Raw genomic sequence first — 22510 nt, forward strand, 5'->3', positions numbered from 1 at the left:
GCGCTGCCAACTGAGAGAGTGCAGAGAGTTATGGGCTCCTCTGACGGTCGGAATAAAACCTTTCATCAGTACCAGCTCCAGCACAAGGACTGTGGTACCGTGGGGGCCCCTCCACTGAGCGCTGGGTAGAAGTATGCATGCTTGGATGCTGGCAAGACAGAACACTCAGAAAGGGCCGGCACCAACAGATTTCAGAGGATTTGGCGCGCATTTATTTGCAGTTTCACCAGTAACTTGCGTGCAGCCGTTTTTTAAAAATCTCTAGTTTTTTTTTTTTGAGTGGGAAGAAAAAATCAAATTTATCTGTCCTGTTACCAGAAATCTCCCACATAGGTCTTCCCTATCCTCCCCATCTGTAAGTTACTTCTTTCCCTTCAAAAAGGAAAAAAAAAAAATTAAAATCCAAATTCATGCAGAGGAAGGTGACAAAGCTCAGTAAATTTCTCTGAAATAATTTTTTCCGTTTGAAAAGGAAAATACTATCTGGCTAATTCTGAATTCTAGAGGCACTGGAAAATTTTCTCAATTTTTCTGAATGGAACATACGAATTTTTTTGAAGATTATATAGCAATCTCACACATGATCTTTGGCTACAAATTAATGCAATCATTTAAGTAACTACTGCTTCCACTATGCATATTTTTATAAGGCATTATATTCAATATAATGTGATATGACACAAGCATCAAATAATTTAAAAAGCCAGCTTTTTAAAGCTTCCTGTTAGCATCTTATCCAGGTCACCCAGCTAGGACACCGTGAGTTTAAGATAAAAAGAAATGACACAGCAGTATGATGTAAACTTTCTTTTCTTTTTTTTTTTATTTTATTTTTTAAAAATATTTTATTTATTTATTTGAGACAGAACGAGAGAGAGAGAGCACATGAGAGGGGGGAGGGTCAGAGGGAGAAGCAGGCTCCCTGCCGAGCAGGGAGCCCGATGTGGGACTCGATCCCGGGACTCCAGGATCATGACCTGAGCCGAAGGCAGTCGCTTAACCAACTGAGCCACCCAGGCGCCCCTAAACTTTATTTTCTTAAAAGTTAAAAGCAGCCTTAAAGAAAAGATCACAGTCTGTTAACGTATTTAGTTAAGAGTTAATCATTACAACTCAAAAACTTATTTAAAGGTATTTTTCAAGTCAAGAACTATAATTTAGGTCAGAACTAGAAAGGCCAAATGTAATTTTCCAGCAAGGTGCCTCGTCTTTCTTTCCTGTTGCTCTTTTACCAAAGACAAGTAAGCAAATGAAAACACAGGCATTGATATTAAGCTGACACATTTAATTTGTAAGCATGGGCCTTTAACACTTTCTTCCTCTTTTCACAGAAAAGCTCTGCTTTCTGAAGATGCTTTCGGAAAAAGCACCAATTTCTGTTCTAAGTTAGTTTTGAATCGTAGGTTCACTTTTTACAGCAAGGACCAAACTGCCCATGTGGCTGTTAATAATCATTGTGCCACATGGACCCGCTATTGCTGTCAAGGAGGGGGGGCAAAGAGCACTCAACAAATCCCAAAGCCTTTCTGGGTCCGCTGCATTCAACCTCCTCCCACAAGTCTTCCTGAGCTTCTCATACCCTTCCTGACCTCTGTTTCAGGTTGAATTATGTTGTCCCGAAAAGCTTTGCTGGCATCCCAACCCCAGTACCTCAGAATGTGACCTTATTTGGAGAGAGGGTCTTTACAGAGGTGATCAAGTTAAAATGAGATTATTAGCATCAGACCTGATCCAATGTGATGGGTGTCCTTATAAAGAAGGGAAGGTTGGACACAAACACACATAACAGTGAGAATATCATGAGAGGATGAAGACAGAGATCATGTTTGTTTCCATGAGCCAAGGAAAGGCAAAACTCACCAGCACACCCTAAGAAGCTACAGGGAGTGGCTTGGAGCAGATTTCTCCCTCGTGGCCCCTGGAAGGAACCAACTCTGCCGACACCTTGAGCTTAGACTCCCAGCCTCCAGAACTGTGAGATAACACGTTTCTGTTGGCAAAGCCTCCAGTTTGTGGTGCTGTGTTACAGGAGCCATAGCTTCCTAGTACTTCTCCTGCTTCCCACATGCCGAGCTGTTCAGTGGTTTCCTGGGATTCTGAGCTGTCTGGGGGCAGGGAGCACGCTGGGCGCTTCATTAGTGTGCTCATAACCTCTGGCCCAGTGTCGGCCTCTACTGTACAGAACAAATAAGCACTAGCTGAACTGACTGCTGGATGTCACCCGGTAGCCGTAGGGCAAGTCACAGGGAGGGTGGTGGCGGTGTGACCAATACCACTTCTCCCCTGAGACTGCATGAATCAGAACTCCAAATGAGTCAGAGCAGACTTCTCCACAGCCAGCTTACTGCTCAGTTTCCAGCAAAGAAACAATATCACATTTTAAGAAATTATAAGAAATACAATTTTCTTCTTAGTATTGCTAAGGCTTCCTGCTACTGTTCTGAAGACACACATTTAGAGATAACATTATTCTTATGCTTCTGTTTTCTTTTATTGTAAGAAAACAAAACAAAACAAAAAGAGAAATTGAATATGTATCAAAATATCCCTAGCAGTATTATTTGTGAAACTGGAAACAATACCAATGTTCAGCAGCAATAGGTGGGGTGTTAGGCAAGTAAGAGCAGAGGAATACAGCTGACTGACTTTATAGCTATATAAAATTACAAACATGTAGACTATGTTAATAAACTTAAAAGTATATGCTGAATAAAAGTATGCTGAAAAAAGAACTAATTACATAATGTAAAACTCCAAGATCACTGATCCCTTTAATTCTGAAATCTGTCCAAGTGATATTTTAAATTTCTTAGCCTATCCTAAGACTATGACATACACAATATTTCTGCCTTTGTAAAAATAATTGCTGTCTAGATTACAATAGTGTTCTAAATATAAAAATAAGAATTATGCTTCCAAAATAGCTTTTAAAAAAAGGCTTCAGCTCAAAAGGGAAAAAAAGGGGCTGGAAAAAGCCCACTGTGGATTTTATTATCCATTAAGACTGTTGTAATGAAGTTTTTTGTTTCTCTGAAATTACTTTACTATGAACACAGTAGGAAAAAATCATGGGCCATGTTTTGACTAACCTGCTCAATCCCGAGGATGTATTTTAAGTTAGTGAGTAAAATACAACCGATGACATTAAAAACTTCAAAACTGTCTTAGAGGTCAAAAATGAATAAATTTGATATATAGTCTTTACACATAATAAATAAATATTCATGAAACTTTTAGATGAATAGAAAGATATTAAATTCCCTTATATTAGATATGCTTTCATTCTAGTGGAACTGAAGCTAGAGTCTCTTCTCAACCCTGCAAAAGCTGATCCTCTGCTTCAAATCATTAAGAAGTTTATAATTAAGAAGTTTAAAAGACAATTTCCAGCCCAGCCCTATAAGTTTAACTTGTGATATAATCAAATGTTTATTTTTTTTTTACCCTACTCAAAAGAACTACTACATTTCAGGCACTTGATATCAATATCCATCTGTTTATATAGCACGATTCTCTAAGAATAAAAAAATGTAATGCATTTAATATTTTATGTACTTCTTATATGCTACATTATAAATCAACTAAAATAGTACTGATAAAAGAGGCAGGAGTCTGCAACTTACTGGATATGTACAGATCGGGGGGAAAAGAATGCGTGCGTGTGCATAGAAAGAATAATAAAGCAAATGTGACAAAACGTTATTAGTAAATCTGGGAAGAGGATTTATGGTAATTGTATTATTCTTTAATTCTTCTGTTAGTTTGAAATTACTTCAAAATAAACAGTTATATCTTGTTCTTGGGTGAGATGCTAGGGTGAAGCAGGAGTATCCCATGCCAAGGAGTCCCTGACACAACACTTGTAAGTCAGTCAATCCCTGCTGAAACACCCCTGAGGATGAAGAGTGCAGGCTGTATGTGAACGTTTATATACTGCCTCTACCTGAGAAAGGATTTTTAAGATGGTTTACAATAAATGTCACAGATACAAAAAAAAAAAAAAGAACTGGAGCTAGAAAAACTAGATTCATAATAAAGAAGAATTTCCGTAATAACGGGGACCAACCCGTTTTACAAGCAGAGGCTTGTAAAAGGATATCTCGGTGCATTTTACAAGCCTCCGCACCGAGATACCCTATTTCATTTGCTGATGCTCCATTATCAGTCTATTTGGGCATGACCTGTCCTTTATCACCTAGCTCTACTGATCTGATCTCTCCTGATATACCACAGCACTGGCTCTGCTGTTACTTCTTTACTGCAAAGGTTGTGAAACCATCCATCTTTCTACTCCGGTCCTGAAGATAGTCTATACCAGGGTTTCCCAAAGTGCAATAAGCCAGCTCATGTTAGGTAATATTCATTCACACAACTCATGTCGTTCAGTTACCTTCAGTGTAAGTATTTATTTTTACAGATATTTCTAATACATAGCAAGTGATGTGACCACTGATGGCAGTAATAAAAATTCTTTTTAGAATATACTTACTTCAGTAAATAGAAAAAGAGGCAATTTAAAGAAAAAATACTTAAGTAAATAATAAAGCAGGGATATGGCACTTGGAAAAGTAAAGGATGTAAATTATTGAGGTTCAGAAAACACTGATGCTATGCACTTAACATTTTCAAAATCTGACTTACAAAGCTAAAGAAGTTAATTACACGATTACAAATTATATGAAAATTCTTACAGAAAATAACTGGCTAAAATCAGAGTTTCTTTTATATCAGTAAAGATATTTTAGAAAGCACACTCATGCTCTTTTGAAAGTATAGTAAAAACTCAAATAGATATGGTAAATTATCATTTTAACATTGTTTAAAAAAAATTGGGGTCTCAATATAAATATTTTAGTCCATGGAAAAGTCTGAAAAAATTTGAAGAGGAAAATGGTATAACTTACTGAACCCCAATATTTATTTATACCTTTCTGTGAAAACAAATATACTACTCTGATAAAAGCTCTAGGGAAAACTTGCAAGTGTACATTTAAGCTATTTTAATTCTTAACAATCTTATGGGATGAAAAAATGCAACCTGCCTTTAAAGAAGAACCCCACATATTTGGTTCCAAAACACCAGGTTCCTTACCAAAGGCTGTTGGGGCTGCATCGCTTGGAGACCAAGGGTCTGACTCTGGGGCTGTGGGGGCTGCTGGGGCTGGGGGGGTTGCTGCATCTGGAAAGAAAAAGGATTAGACATTTAGAGAGGGTAATATATTCCAATCCCCTCCCCCATATACCTTTTATCTAATTACGCTGTTGCAATGAAAATGATATACACCTAGCTCCTGCATCACTGTCTTGACAAACATTCATCTTTTAAGGGCAAGACCTAAATCTGTTCTCTTTGTAGGCTTCTTGGGACTACCACAACCCCAGGGAGCTCTTCTTTCCGTCATCACTGTCTGTACTGCCCTCTGCTGTCCAGGGACATCCTTTATACTTACTGTTTTAACACCTTTCACGTTATCTGCTCTTGCACATACTTTATCCTATCTTATACCAGAGGGTTGGAAAAGGACTAAGTAATTACCGTTTTAGTCCCTATGACAATCTGGAGGAACTTGTGAAGATTAATTTTTTTTTTAAAGGGAGAAAAACAGGAAAAAGAAGAGGAGCAATTCTTGAAGATTAGAATATTTTTTTAAAAGGAAGATGTATATGTGGGAAGTTCTGACAAAAAATACCAGCATAAAAACAAATTATGTCAGTGACCGAGTTGGTGTAAATAAAGAGCCCTTAGAAAACACTTCCAAATCACAGAAGAAACACACATTACTCATCCACCATGTGGGACACAGAGGAGAGGAAAATATTAATAGGTGGTTTGTCTCGGTGACCTTCAATGTGTCCTCCACCCAGGCACTTCATTTTGATGATGACAGTGCTGGACTTCTTTTCATCCTTTGCATTTCCAACTTGGTTTGCATACTATCCCCCAAATTATTTGTCTTCTTTAAGGCAGGGTAATAAATAGCTATTACCAGATGGTATTTCCCACTAAATGCCAACACTCATGGATATGGAATCCTAGCAGGAGGTCTGGGCAGGGTCACTCCCAACTGAGACAATGCAAGTGGGACCAGAACCATAATGATTGCAATATAAAGCCAATTCTCCATTTGGCTTTCTGTGAATTCTTCCAAGAAAAATCCAACCAACCTCATAATTACCAATTTGTTCCTTTATGAAGGTAGTCAGTCACCAAGAAAAGAGTAAGTATAATCCTGAGGCAGAAGCAAATCCCTTTTCTTTATCTCCAGGGAATTTGTAGTAATGAAAAAATTACCAGAGGGGCATATTAGGCTACTTGGGATAAAAAAGTACATATTAACCAATAAAAAAACACTTTCAAAATTTGCAGCCTTGAAAAGCAATGTAAGACAGGAAGTAGGAAATAATGTAATAACTTTCCTTCGTGATTAGGAAATGAGAAATTTAAAACAGAGGGAAATATAAATATCAGTTCTATTAAGTTCTGAAACATATCTTCAGAAGCTGAGACAAAATTATTTATGAAAATATCACTACAGCTATTCTTAATATTACCAAATGAGTGCTTTACTTATATTTTCTTACTGAACTCTTACTACAAATTGAGTTGCAACTTAATAGCATCTTACAACTAATGACATTTTATAATTGTAAAACCATTTTTCTGGAGGATTTGTGTTGGCTTCTGCCTATCACCTGGGGGTACTGTCAACTAAAATTTTTTGGATCACACTGAATTCAGACCTCAAACACACTTGAAGTTGTGGTTCAAATTCTCAGGGGAGGCATTTTTTCTTCCCTCCAACCAGGGTCAAGGTTGAGATATGCATGTTACTTTACTGTTCCTTTCTGTATGACATTTTTACTGAACTCATTCCAAGAGTATAGCTTTGGTTACCCCGGTTCTACTAGACCCCCCATTTTTGGTGGTGTTTTCTTTCTTTCTTAGTAACACATAAAATGAGAGTGCATCTCAAGGTGAATTACTGATAGAGTCCACTGTGCAGACTCATCAGACAATATCCAATCTAGTAACAAAGGACAAACTTGTTAAGAATGAAGATAAATGGAACAGGTAAACATAAATAGCCTATATTTCCTAAATGAGTAGGTTAGAAGCAAGAATGTGTCAAGAGGAGGAACGCTTTATCTAAGGTACTTAAATATTTACATCAAATAAATGAAGGATAGCTCTCTGGATTTTACCAGAGACAATATGAAATATGCCACCTACGTCACTCCAACTTCAGAGCTTAAATCAGAACAGAAGCGTCAGAGATAATTTTTTGGATTACAGACAGATCCCTCTGGGAATCTGATGAAAGCTGTGGACAGCTCAATTTTGGTTTTGTTTGTTTTCAAACACACAGAAGAAATTCTGCATTCAAATTGCATGGCCTGTAGTTAAACAGCGAGTGGGTGAGCTGACGCTCACAATATACATATATATTAAGATATAGGCAGCCAGTTACCCTCTCCTGAACCTCTATGAAAGGGGAAGGCCGTTCTGCAAAATGCACCCTCCTGCCCATAACCTGGCAAAAGCACAGAGAAAGGAAGACCCTGGCCAAGTTGGAACTAAATTACACCAGTTGAGCTCCTAGGCTCAACTACACGGGGTTCCTTGGAACTTAAAGGCTCTTTAGAGTGCCTCTTATTTCATAGGACTGCTGAGAACCCCTCATGCATTGCCCTCACCCCCACCTGGAGGAGCCTCTGCTGCTGTCGAACCTGTGGCTGCCTGGGTCTCATCGGGTCCTGAGGCAGGGGCACTGAAGGAAGGCTTGGATGTGTGGAAGTCAGCACCGCATCGATTCCTCCACCTACCAAAGGGCTCTGCTGAAGGGACTGATGATTCAGTCTGGTAAAAAAAATACAACTTGGTTTCACACCCAGGCAAACTGTCGTATTTTCAATCAGTGCCAGTGGCACATTACGCACGTTCACAAAGAAACAACTGTGTTCAGTATTCAACTGTACAATTCACATGCGATAGAGACCAGTGACTAAGATCATCTAGATTTCCATGGAGAGATGGAGTCACTGGACAAAAGACAGCAAGCATGCTCACTACTTAAGATAAAATTGCAATCGTGTTTAAATCACTTCTTAAAAATATTTTAATTGTTTTTAATAATAAGTGACATTATTTGAGCATTTGCTCTGGAGACGGCACAGCGGTAATGAGAGTCTGAAATGTATTATTTCATTACTCCCCACAGCAACCCTTTGAGGTCAGCAGTTTTATTATCCCCGTTTTATTTATTTAAAACTTTTAATTGAAAGATAGTTGACACTTGTATTTGGGACAGTGATTTGGAAATGAGGAACACCTCAATTTTGGTTTTGTTTTATTTTCAAACACATATAAGAAATTTTGCATTCAAACTGCATGGCTTGCAGTTAAACAGTGAGTGGGTAAGATTCAACAATTCTATACATTATGAAATGCTCACCATGATAAGTGTAGTTATCACTTGTCACCATACAAAGTTATTACAATAGTATTGACTATATTCCCTATGCTGTACTTTTCATTCCCGTAACTTACTTATTTTATAACTAAAAATCTGTACTTCATAATCCCCTTCACTTATTTTGCCCATCTCTCTGCCCTTTTCCCTCTGGAAACCACCAGTTCGTTCTCTGTATGTACACTGGTCTGTTTCTATTTTTTGTTTATTCACTGTTTTCTTAGATTTACATATCAGTGAAATCTTATAGTATCTGTCTTTCTCTGACTGACTTATTTCAGTGGCGAAAACTTATCCTTTTTATGGCTGAGTAATAGTCTGTTCTATATATACATGACATCTTCTTTATCCACTCATCTATTGATGGGCGCCCGGGCTGCCTCCATAGCTTGGCTATTGTAAATAACGCTGCAATAAACATAGGGGTGCATGGATTCCTTTAAATTAGTGTTTTTGTATTCTTTGGGTAAATACCCAGCTGTGGAATTATTGGATCATATGGCAATTCTATTTTTTCTTCTTTGAGGAACCTCCATAGTGTTTTCCATAGCAGCTACACCAATTCACATCACCACCATCAGGCCACAAGCATTCCCTTTTTCTCCACATCCTTGCCAACACCTGTTATTTCTTGCCTTTTTGATCCTAGCCATTCTGACTGATGAGAAGTGATACCTCAAGTGGTTTTGACTTGCGTTTTCTTATCCCTATTTTAAAAATGAGACAACAGAGAGCTAGAGAAGTAACTTCCCAAAGTTATTCAGACAGTCAGTAAAGAGCACAGGTGGGATTGAAACCCACAACTGTTGAGCTCTGAAGTTCAAGTTCATAGGCAATATGCTTTGCTGCCACTTATTAGAATAGTAATAAATACAATGCATGTTTTTCCGATCTTATTTTCCCAAATGTGTTACCATCAACCGTGCCAACTTTCCAAGCTGTAACAACTTTGTGTTGACGTACAGCAACTGATTGTAACACATGGAAGCTAAACTGCTGTCTACTATAATGTAAAATTTTGCATGAAACTTAATTCTTCTAGACCAATGCTATCCGACAGAAGTTTCCACGATGCCTAAAATGTTCTACAGTTGTGCTGTCCAATAAGATAGCTACTGGTCTCCAGGACCAGTGACATAATTTCTGGGTCTCAGTGTGAAACAAAAACACAAGGCTCCTTGATCAAAAACTAGTAGGATTTTCAAGATGGTAACAGTAGACCATTACACTAAGCATGGGATCCTTCTAAATACAGTGCACTGTGTGACTGCACAGGTCCCACACCTTCAAAGTTGGCTCTGCTCGGCTGCATGTGGCTATTGAACACTTAAAATGTGACTAGTGTGACTTGAGAAACTAAACTTTTAATTTAACTTTAGTCTTAATTTAAACAGCCACACATGGCTGGTGGTCACCATGCACTATGTCTATGGGATTCAATTATAGCAAGAACTGAGAAAGAATCTTTCATGATCCTCTGTGCCAACCACACCTGAAGCAGAAAAGGTGGAAACTAAAATATAACAAAACTCTTATGGGCACCATGCACAATGAGCATTAATCGATCACAGACTTTATGGCTCCAACCAATATATTCTAGTAAGGTACTGCTAACAATAATCAGCACTTTTTTCATTTTAAGATATTTTTAGCCAAAAATCTTTTTAAAAGAGCGGAAAACACTGCAGCTAACATACTGGCATCATCTAAAACATTACACCCATACTATGGCAGATGTGAGTTTACACGGGCCTTGAATGAAATAATCCTCTATCTGGATGCTACTAAAAATGAGATGACAGAATGCAAATTATATGCAAATATGCAAGCTCATAAAAACAATTATAAAGCACCATGCCCTAGACAATGTCTAACAAAGTCAGGAATTCGAGTGTCTACTACTGTAATCATTATTTCCACATGTATCACCTCTGAGAGCCAGTCAAGGACTGCAGGTATGGTGATGCCTGCTGCTGAACATAGCCACTGGGCGGCTGCTGCATCTGTCTGAGTCTTTCCATTAGCGCCGGGTTGGAATGTGCGGCCGGATAAGTTCTGGAGTTATAGTTGGGAGAGAGGACCACGCCACCAGCCTGCTGCTGTGGGGTCTGCTGCAGAGGCATCTGTGTTCCGTACATCGTATAGCCCTGGGGCATGGTCTGCAGGTGGGCACAAGAAGTCAGTGTTTTAATTTACCACCAACTCTGCTATCACTAAGCTATATGGGGCAAAAACAAACCTGGGAGGAGTTCCCTGAAAGTCACTGTTCTCAAAGGTTCTTATAACTCAACATATGAGGAGGACAACTCTGGAGGTAAGAGGGTGGCGAGAAAGCTACAGAATGAACTGGTTGGATCATGATTCATCAGAAATTTCAATTAAAAAAAAAAATCGAGGGGCGCCTGGGTGGCGCAGTCGGTTGAGTGTCCGACTCTTGGTTTCGGCTCAGATCATGATCTCAGGGTCATGAGACTGAGCCCTGCATCAGGCTTCCCGCTCATCATGGAGTCTGCCTGGAATTCTCTCTCCTTCTCCTTCTGCCCCTCCCACTCAAGCTCTCTCTCTCTCTCTCTGATAAATAAATAAATCTTAAAAAACAAAACATGAATCCTCATTTGGTTAAAAGATCAGTTTTAGAATCAGTTGCTTACTTTGAGGGAAGGAAAGACATGTTTCTGTATAGAAATAATCAGGCAAGCATCCATACCTTAAGTGCACAGATGACATCAATGTTCAACAGATCCCAAGCACCATTAATTTCATTTCCAAAATTAGAAAGAAAAGCTACCTATTTCCAATGTAAATTAAAATGCTGGAGTACACTTTCCTGATATATAACTATACCTACACCTTGGATCTGATGAATTTGCCTGTAGTAATTAACCAGTTACCAAAAAACAAAAACCAAAAAAAAACAATACCTTAACCCCACAGTAAGGGTGTATTTGGAGACTATTTGATATCCTCTAGTCCTGGTTGGACTATAGCCCTTTTCAGCACTCTACCAATACTCTGAATATTTAATTTTTCTATTCAATATTAGTATATGAGTGCCTGTTCCCCTAAATCTTGACACCTAATGTAAATGAAAAACCTGAGGTTCTGTTGGGTGACTATCTGCAAGTTATAGAATGGAATGCTGATTGAAATAGAAGAGGCCTGCTCTTCAGTCCTCAAAGAACCACACTCTAAGGTAGTCTAATGGCTCTGACTTGGAAGACAGAGTAATGCATAATACACTTCCAGCGAGCAGCATGCATGGATCCAGCTGTGGGGCTCAGTGCCCGTGAGAACCAACCTCAGACTGCCTTTTAGCTATGGACACAGTGTGAACTGTTAGCCCCACTGGCAGTCTTGCCAACATCCCTGGGCTCCTAATTGTGAGGGAGACAGAGTAAAAGTATAGAGATGCAGAAACCACAAAATTACCAGGAAAAATAGCCCAGGAGATGCCTTATATTGAGGCAAGTCTATCATTTGTTGAGTGGATCTGGTGCTATGCTGGTTCCACAGGTTGTCCTAAATCCTCACATACTCATCTCTATTTTGAAGGAAACCAAGACACAGAATAACTTGCACAATATTACACAGCTGGTAAGTTGCCAGGAATTGCACCATGGTCTGATTCCAAGGTCAATTACCTTCTTATTCTACCATGATTCCTCTGCAAACCTATCTTTTAATATGATAAATTCAATCATGAATTACATCGTTATTCATTATAACATACAATAAGCACTCTGGGACTGTGAAGCATTTCAACATCTACTCATTATAAGTAGAGAGGTTATTTGTATTTTTAACTCCAGAACTTTCTGAAATATTTTATGCTCTTTAAAAAATCAGTCAATCCTAAGGCTTGTTGATCACTGGTAATGCTTTTTTTGAGATGTCAATTATAATCTATAAGCAGAAGTACTATGTTCTAGACCCCATAAAGAGCTGATATCCTATTTACTTGGTTTCCCACTTCAAATAAAGAACAGTAAAAATCCCAGCAGCATCTACAAAGCAAATGCAGATACCTGTGCTTGCTGCAGCCCTGGATACTGGGGGAGCTGAGGGGAGGGCCGAGCCTGTGCAGCAAAGAGAGCAGCCTGGTCCCCTGGTGGGCCCTGGAAAACAAAGTCGAGGTGGACTCTTGATCATAACAGCAAGAACTTGATTTGCACTCCTGGCTAATAAGCCCGATAACCCATGACACCAAATCTTATTAGATGATTATACAACTTGGAGATTTCCAAACTGCCTTAAATATAACTTCTCATCAATTTTCTATGTGTGTAGAGACTATTAAACTTATTTCTTTCAAAGACTATAGAGGTTTCCAACAGTAACAAGCGAAAATAATCTGATGGTCTACTTATCAGAGAGGCTCTGAGATAGCTTTCCTGTACAGCCCAGGATATAAATGCCCCTCTAGACTGAAACTCATGAGCCTCGAGTGTGAAATCTGAAACCACAGAGATGTACCATTCTGTGCCCATAAAAGAAAGAGAACATGTAGTACATAGAAATGCCACATACAAATTTCATGACTTTTTTAATGAAGTTTCTTCATAGTGACCTAAAAATTATCTATTTAACCACGTAGTCAAGAGATGAATTTGGTATCTCCTATGACTAAACATCAACTAGAATATAATCAATAAAAATTTATAATACATCAATAGCAAATATAATTCTAATGAACTACAATATAAAGCCAATTAAATTCTGCTTACCAGTCCTAATTTAATACATGTGTTGCCCTTTGAAAAATAAACATATTTATAAGAGCAGCTGTATGGGTTTTATGTTACGGTGTCAGAAGTTATTTCATGGAAGCTTGCAATAATCATCACAAAAAGAGCTCTAGCTTCCAACCATCCCTAGATTTTTACAGGACTTACTAATTATAAAGAATGGGGTTTATTTCAAAATATTTTACTACTGTTTTATTGAACAGATATCCTCATTTTTCAAAAATGTTAAATTATACTTACATAAAACCATTTAATGTGCTTGGAAAGTAGTGTAAACTCTTCTAACAAAGAGAAAACTAAACATTTAGAGAGCAAACACCAACAATTATTAAACAGCTATTCTACACCAGAGATTCGACTTCATGTTCTTACTCCCATTTTCTCACAGGAACTCTGCAGAAAGGGAGGATCATCCTCACTCATTTTCTTCAGAGAAAAAGCCAGGTTCAATGAGCTTAAGCAGCTTAGCAAGCTCACCAAGACAGACCTAGCAGAGCCATTATCTGAACTCAGGGCTCTTGCCATTATGACAAGATGTCTCCATATGTGATATTAAAAATGGAAATACTTAAATCTTCATTTGGTGCTTATCCTTTAGTGACAAAGAGCCTCTACAACTCACTCTAATAAAAAACAGAGAAAGAGGGGCGCCTGGGTGGCTCAGTCATTAAGCGTCTGCCTTCGGCTCAGGTCATGGTCCCAGGGTCCTGGGATTGAGCCCTGCATCGGGCTCCCTGCTCGGCGGGAAGCCTGCTTCTCCCTCTCCCACTCCCCCTGCTTGTGTTCCCTTTCTCGCTGTGTCTCTCTCTGTCAAATAAATAAAATCTTAAAAAAAAAAACAAAAAACAAAAACAAAAACAGGGAGAGAATCTCTATTAAGACTTGTTACTGAAATATTGAAACCAAATGTATACATCCTATGGTAAAATTCTTTCTCTGATCCTCATATAAAATCACTTGAGGGCACTTCCTAAGGTGACTATCCATCCATCCATGGGCCAAACGCAAGTTTCTGAGAGTGCATATAATAGCTTCAACAAGAACCTAAATTCCCAGAATAGGGGGACCATAAAGATACCCTCAGCTTTTAGCTGATTGATCTAAGTGCAATTATGTCTGTATTTACTTGGGTCTAAGGAAAATAACCTCAGCTCCTTCTATGAGAACTCATTCCATGGCAGCATGGCCACCCGGGACCAACAACTCTTCCCCTGAGAGTATGTGAAAGGCTTTTGATCTTCCAAACACTGCCAAGGAGTCATTAGATGAACCACATGGTTAAATGCCACTCCTCGAGAATCCGGGCTCCCTGACAGTGCCCTACAAGGTCTCTGAAACACACTCTTTTGCTTTTTTGTGGGGAGAAATATTTGCACATTATCCTTTTTACAGAAAGGAAGAAAAATGAATTATTTACATGTGAGTTAAAATCTTGAGATCCATAAGTAGTTTACAATTCCCACACCCTGCTTTGTCTTAGAGGGGAACAAGATGTGATCTGTGTGTGACAGCCGCATGCAGATGCATAAGGACAGATTTTTCATACTATTCATTCTTCCTCTGCTTATTGAAGAACCCTACGAAAGGAACTATGACTTACATGTGGAGTAAACTAGAATACTAATAAGGGAAATAGCTGTGTTACTGGACAACACTCTTATTGGCAAGTAACATTTGAGATCACGGACACTTAAGAAATAGGAATTTAGAACTATTCTACATAAAAAAAAAATCACAAAATTAACATGTAAGGTAAAATACTAACTTTCAAAGAAAAAGAGAAAGGGATAAGAAATCTCACATACAGTTTTTACAATGTAAAATTCATGCATTCTGTCATTTTTGTCTCAAGGAAAACTATTTATTTATGAACATACTATGCTCCTTCCTACCACCAATTTTTCCTGATTTATATAAGATAGTAGGTAATAATTCAGATCTGCAATATCCTTCCTGGGAAAATCAAATGCTCCGAGCTGGCCAGTAGTCCCCATGTACTCTGTGCATGGCTTTATCATCATGTTTCCTTGAATGAAAGATACCCCAGTCTCTCCCACAGAACTGAAATGTCCTACTTTTGGTTTTCCCCAGAATAATGCTAGAAACACATTATATCAATAATTGTACAAATTACTGATGTTGAATTTGTTGAATAAGGAATGAATAAGAGAAGTTCTTTAGTGAATTTTAATTTTTAGCATCTATCATTCTAATGATTACTTATTTATACCTGCATTAATATCTGCAAAATAGCTCAATTTCCCCCTCTTGATTTATTCTGCTTAATTGAAACAACTAAAGGAAACATTAAATTCATATTTTTAGGGGGCATCTGGGTGGCTCAGTCGGTTAAGCATCTGCCTTTGGCTCAGGTCATGATTTCAGGGTCCTGGGATTGCGCCCCGCTTCAGGCTCGCTGCTCAGCCGGTGGGGGGGGGGGGTGGAATCTGCTTCTCCCTCTCCCTCCTCCCTCTACTCATGCTCTGCCTCTGTCTCTCTCTCTTTCAAATAAATAAAATCTTAAAAAAAAAAAGTACACATTTTTGTGTGAGCCAAAGGATAACTCAAGAGGCCGGTTTTTAACCAAATATTTGTGTCTAGCCAACTGACATTTGACTTTGAGCACATCACTAGAAGAGAAAATAAGACATGTTTGTGCCCTGCTCAGGCTCCCTTGGCTCAGACACCTGACTTACGTGTGCTAAAGGAATAAGCCGCAGTTAACTGGGAAGTTCTGGTAACTACACAGACTCATCTCTACCTTGTTACCTGAGGTAAATTCCTACATGTGTCTATGCACTTTGCTTTGGGCTTGCCTCTCTATAAGAAACATAAATCCACTGCATTTTTTTTTTCAACTTCCACTTTCTAAAACCTTAAGAAGCTGTGCTATGTTCCTAGCCTTTATAAGAACAATTCTCTCTTACTGCTTTATTTAGAGTCAGACAAGAGAAGTATCTGAACTCAAAGAGATGGTGACTCAAAGGCCTTTTGCATAATTTGAAATAAATGCATCCAATAAGTTTAAAATTCTTGATAAATTATTCTCAAACATAATTTTCATTCTTCTGGGTCTTGTTCTCTTCACTTAGCAATTACTCCCCCTCAGGCAATTGAAAAAATGTGAAGACCTCTTTCTAAAAGAGAATTGGTTATGGCTCCAATTAGCTGACAGTAAGCATGACAATCAGCATTTCAGGATTAGGGATTTTCTATTCACTCAGTTCACCAGCAATGAATTTTTGAAATCCCTATTTAATCACTTTTCAATGGTGTTTAAGTGTCTCAAGTAGAGAGACAAACTGTACCTAAAAAACCACAGCTAGATTTTGTGACTTTGTTTCTGATAATGCTGATTTAGGGATAATAAGAAGTCCCCCAGTGAAAATCAGTAGGTAATGTTTTATGAGTCATCTAGCAAAAAGGGTTTTATTTGTGACTACTAGTTTGGAAGGTAATGAGTAATGGTGCCCGAAGCTAAAATAATACATGGTGTGAACCAGAAATTATGGTCATCACATCATACTGGTGTATTTTGATTGCAGACAACAGACACAGAGAAAATTCTATAAATACAGGAGGTCCAGCTGACCAGTTATGCTTGATTCTCTTATAATGTTTTCATATAAAATACAACGTGGTTGGGAATCAATTAACAGTAACATTAATGGCTGGAACAAACTGATTCATTCTAAAATAAACACCTCACACAATAATGAACTTTTACAATATACTCTTAACATGCTCATAAATGAATAGATGATTGGTTGAGTATATACATTTACTATATTCTTAATACTGGAGAAAATTAAAGGAAAATTAGAATGGTGAAAAGGACAGCAAAGATATATACACACATTTCCATTAATTTGAATGAATACATAAAGCACAGAACCTTATGACTTTAAATACTTGATAAACATTTGGTCTTTTAAAAAAAAGTAAAATCATTGATTGATGCAAATTCTACTTTATCCAAATTACATTATCATCTGAACAAAATGTCCAACAGCAAACATAAGCTATCTCCAAAATACTTTTTAATTGATAAAGTTTACTTCAAGTTTTTAAATAAAAACCTCACCTGCTCTCTGTATACCACAAAGTGTCAAGAAAAATTGATTCTTTTCAGAAGTCTCCAAACTTTTCTTTGCTGAATAACTATTAAAGAAATTGCCTACATAACAAGCATTTAATAACCTAAATATTTTCAAAGCTTGAATATGCAATCACGGACATTTTCACCAATGTACAGAAAATGTTACCCATTAAAATTGGCAGTGAAACAAGTTGACTTACATTCACATCTGAGATGTGTGCTCTTTTTTATTCTAATGCTTCTTGGGTTTATGTTGTGGGTTGGCTACCTGATACAGAAACCTATAAGTAATTTAATGCAAAACATGCATTCTTAGCTAGCCCAGGCAAAGCAGTAGAGGTGAAGTCTTAGGACATGCATGCACAAGACCTATGCTCAAAAAAAACATCTTCTTTGTCTCGGAAAGACAACAGAGATGATGAGTTCTGTTGAGAATTTCAGAATAGCCAGTGAGTGGGATGTGATGAGAAGGGTGTGTTTCATAACCACAGTTTGCGTTATCTTGCACTAGCCTATGAATTAGCATGCCATGCGTTCTTCTGCTAATGATGTGAATTACCACAAAGGGAAGCAAGAGCTCAGGAATAGATGGGTTCAAAACTGGAACTGAGATGAAGGTGCACGAACTGGTCTATGTTCCCAAACCCAGGCCATGAACGTCCACTGGTTTCTATACTGTACACATAAATGATGAAAATCATGAGGCAATCAAAGGGAAAAACTTTCAGAAATAAATCCCATTAAATCGAACATGGTCGATGCATTCATGATTCTGTGTTACAGTCTCAAACTTAAACCAAGTGAGTAACAGTGAAATGAAGACTCTAAGTGTTACCAGCTATGGAAGAATACCCCGCGCTTCTTACTCTGATGTTTAAAGAGTAATGCTATAAAAATCTACTAAAAAAAAAAAGACAGAAAAAAGGAATGACAGCAGGGGTGTTACCATTATGTTGTCAAAGTCTTCCAGAAGGGAGACAGCAGAGTTACAGAAGTCCTACAGAAAGGGGACAGCAAGAAAACGGCAGACAATACAGATAAGATTTTTTTAGCCTAATGATGTGGGTAACCACAATACATATGAAATAGTTCATTTTAAAACAGTGTTTCAGGAGTCAAGACTTAAGATCCCAACGCCCTTACAAAGGCTTTATTAGTTCATACACCAAATGACACCACTATAGACTGGACATACATGGTAATATTCATATAAGGGGAGAGCAGAACCCAGAGGTTAAATGGTGACACAGAAGAAGTAGGAGGGCTATCAGACAGACACTCGCTGTAAGTAGGGGACTTGGGGACTCCACTGGGAGCAACAGGGTGCCAGAGTCCTTCACAGCCTACAGCCAGTGGGACAACTCAGGACATGTGGGTCACATTAAACACACAAGACATTAAGTGAAGAAGTCAGTGGGTCGTATATGTTGGAAGATATAGAATTAGATAGCTCCATCCTAAGTGCAAACGAAAACTGGGCATTAGGTTAACCACACATTCAATCAACCAAAACAGACAACAAATCATTACAGGGCCACCAGTGTTTACACACTAACAGGGAATCTGATTTAGAAAAAGGTAACTAGAGGCTTGGGGAAAACTTCTCTTTCTCAGGTAAATAATTCACTTGTTTGATCATTTTTATAAACGGATCCCAAGTGACATTTTTGGCTGAGAGGTTAAAAATTTTCTTCCCGCTGAGTTTGAGAGATAGAGATAAGGCAAAGGACTATCAACCGTAATAGAAAAAGTATTTTATTATACTAAGGACTAAAAATTATAGGAAGAATTTCCCAAGCAAATATCTTCTCTCACTATTTTAGGTGTAGGTATATAATTCACTGCATCTGCACATTTGTATTTGGATCCGACAGTTATCTATTAGTTGTCCACTCTCAACACCCCCCACTCTCCTCTCCTCTCTCCCAAAAATCAAGTTGTGTACATTATTTTCTAGACTTTAGGTGCGTAATTATAATTTCAGCAAATTAAATGAACATCTTTCTCATCACTCAGATAGCAGAGAAATGCCAAGTATTAGTAAGTAAAGCACCCACTTCCCTGGACATATGGGTTTCTATCCAAGGAACAAAATGATAGGGCTCAGGACATATTTACTAGTTCAGGGGTTTTCTCCTAAGCTCATTTTTGTCTTTGAAATGCATTTGAATATCTGAGTGAATGCATTAAAGGTAACTGTCAAAACTCAAGGTGTGTTTCAGTAAGGCTATTCTGCCTACCTTCAGCAAATAAGAATAAAATTATTGTGAAATACACTCAAATTACACCATCAGGGAAATTACAGAAGGGAAACCTTGAATAGCTAATAAAGTTATAAAAGGAGCCTAAATTCACAGGTAATTGGGAAATAGAAATTAAAACGTCCAAATAGGGTTCCACCTGCTCTGAATGAGAAAATTACAATCTGACAATATCAAGGTTGGTGGGGATGTGAAGAAAGGAAACAATTCATTCATAACTGATGAGAATCAGCACCACCTTGGAAATCAAATCAGCATTTCCACTTCCAAGTACATACCCTACCTAATTCTTTCCATTTATGCAGAAGACACATAAAAACGTGTTTACTGTTGCATTGTTAACAGTAAGGAAAAAATGGAAATAAATGATCATCAACAGGAGAACGGACAAATATTATGCTAATATTCATAATGGACTAGCATCAACTAAGACAAATGAATAAAACTACATATAGCAAAGTAGATATAATTCAAAATTGGCCAAAATAAAAAGTTGGAAAACAAGGCAATACATGTGTGAGACCATTATATTAAGTTTCAAATCCAAAATTAATACTGTATGTTTATGTTAATGGTTGCAAAAATATGTAGTAAAGGTATAAAAAACATTCATAAGAAAGAAAAACACTAAATTCATGATAGTGATCACCTCTTTACAGGAATGAAGGGAAACAAGAGTAGACATACTGTTTTATTTTTTAAACGACCTAGAGCAAATATGGCAGAACATTATTATTCAGTGATGCTAGGTAATAAGTCCATTAGTGTTTGTTATATTTTCTATTCTTCTCTGTATGTTTGAAATACACCTCTAGAGACTGAGGGAGGGAGAGAATAAAGGAGGGAAAAAGATATTCCAAGGTGATGCTCTGTCCCTAGGGTAAGAGATCAATTACCAGACAAAGGGTAGCCGCTCAGTTTAAATGGGTTTAATCAATCCAAGAGGCATGTTTTCAGGATGTTACAGATTGACTTTTGCCAGGGAGTTTGGGAGGCTCTGACTCAGTCATTGTTCTTTCATTAAGTTATCTAATTCCTTCATTTAGATACACAATGATAGCACCTGCCCTGTGGTTAATAACCTAATGTTCTTACAAGTAACCACTAGCTATTACTGGGCACAACATTTCCCTCCTCTGTCAGAAATCTTCCTCTTTAATGTCATCAATATCCATATGATTATCTGTACCCTTTAACCAATTGCATTCTTCCAAATTTGTCTCAGCCAAATGTAAGCTAAACATATTGTCTTTCTTTGGACTATTAAAATAAACTGGCTGGCCCTGACTACTACAAAGAACAGCAAAATGATTTTGTGCACTGAAAGGGGGGAAATTAGGATAAAGCTATACCATAAAACAAGGCAAACAATTAAGTCCTTTTCGTGGATCAAAACACTTAAAGATTCCCTCCAAAAGCCCCCTCCCTAGAAACTGATATGGTGTGTGTGGCGGGGGGTGGGGGAGGGAGGGTGGTGAAGGAAGTTCCTTCTGTCAGAAGAAAAATATTGGATGTAAGAAAGAGGACTGGAAAACAATTTAAGCAGCATTTTGCATTATTTTCACCAATATTCTATATTTTGTGATGATTTCCACAGGATATGCAGAAAATATAATTGGAATAATATTGGAATCAGCCCCTCCCAAGTTTGTATTACAGAATTTAGACAGTCAAAATACGCTGCTTTAAGAAACCAAAATGACTATTAGGAAAACTAAACAATATTCCTTCTTCCTGGCTTCTTCTATGGGCGGCCGCTGAACACCAGTCTTATTAGGGACAATTAATATAATGACAGAAGTAAAGCATTTGAAGTGTTTTTATTCTCTTTTAATCCTTAACAGATTTAAGAAAATAAAAATCATTTTTATGGGATAGAGATTTCCTTTGAAATAATACATTCATGATATAATAAAACATCAACAAGTATGACAGCTAACATTTTTTGAGCACTTACTATGAGCCAGCCACTGTTGTAAGGGCTGTGATGTATATTAAAACATTAATTTCACAAGAACTCTATAAAGTAAATATTGCATTAGCTCCATTTTGTAGATGAGGATTTGAGGCACAGAAAGGGGACATATTCGCTACATTGAGTCCCCTTTAAATAACAGATGCTGAGTAAGGAATGGAGAGTGATCATTTTTACTTTCCTGGATAAAGAGTCTAACTAAAAAGAATGAAAACAAGTTTTCTTGCCAAAACATCCTTATGCATACCGGTATGTACTAGAGCCGTAAGAAAGTACACTCAATTATAACCATTGCATCAAATAATTTGATTAAAAATACTTAACAATACCCATGCTATTTAGCATCTATTTTCTAGACACTACACCAATGTCTTAATACATTCTTTAGGAAATACAAGAATGGTCCGTAACAGAAAATTCCATGACCAACTGAAGCAGATGTTCAGTTTCTGCAGTGGACACAGAGTTATTTTATAATGATATTGCAGTTTTCACTGGGCACCATCTAAGGTTAGATGATTCCTAGGTACATCAGCTTCTTTCATTAAGGTGGGAAGAGGCTAAGGGGATTCTTCTGTATGGTCTGAGACATATCCAGAATCCAGGAATTTATGTCCTCCCTGCCCCATCTAGGTTTTCAAATGAACCATAGCAGAAGTCACTTCTGGAATAAGTTTCTGGAAGCACTCAGGGCAGCTAAGATGAGTCTGTAGATAAAAATCAGACTGCTAAGGATTAAGGCTACTAGAAAGCTGTAGGCTCCTGGAAATAGTTTCTCAAAACATGCATTCATTTGATAAACCTTTCATAAAATTCCTACCCTCTGGCTCACTAGATGTAAAGATAATACAGGGTATAAGACCCAGTGCCTGACCTTATCAAAAGAGGGGCTACCATGGGGTGGTTATTGGACAACTGGCCTAAGGAGCAGTCACATCCAAGGCTTAGAAAAACTCATC

At 37.8% G+C, this 22510-nt stretch overlaps 1 protein-coding gene across 1 annotated transcript in view; it reads right to left on the reverse strand.

Moving 5' to 3' along the window:
• The window catches only part of MED12L (mediator complex subunit 12L), a 320591-nt gene that overhangs the window by 10165 nt on the left and 287916 nt on the right, over window positions 1-22510 (reverse strand). Inside the window, exons 40-43 of the mRNA XM_045903552.3 lie at window positions 12497-12586; window positions 10401-10630; window positions 7702-7858; window positions 5093-5179 (exon numbers count right to left, since the gene is read on the reverse strand). Of these exons, the coding sequence (XP_045759508.1) occupies window positions 5093-5179; window positions 7702-7858; window positions 10401-10630; window positions 12497-12586 (564 nt within the window). The remainder of the gene's footprint in view (window positions 1-5092; window positions 5180-7701; window positions 7859-10400; window positions 10631-12496; window positions 12587-22510) is intronic.

This window comes from Mirounga angustirostris, unplaced genomic scaffold (assembly GCF_029215605.1).
Source record: "Mirounga angustirostris isolate CCGP_5_RB_7025 unplaced genomic scaffold, mMirAng1.0.hap1 SCAF_1, whole genome shotgun sequence".
Classification (NCBI taxonomy): domain Eukaryota; kingdom Metazoa; phylum Chordata; class Mammalia; order Carnivora; family Phocidae; genus Mirounga; species Mirounga angustirostris.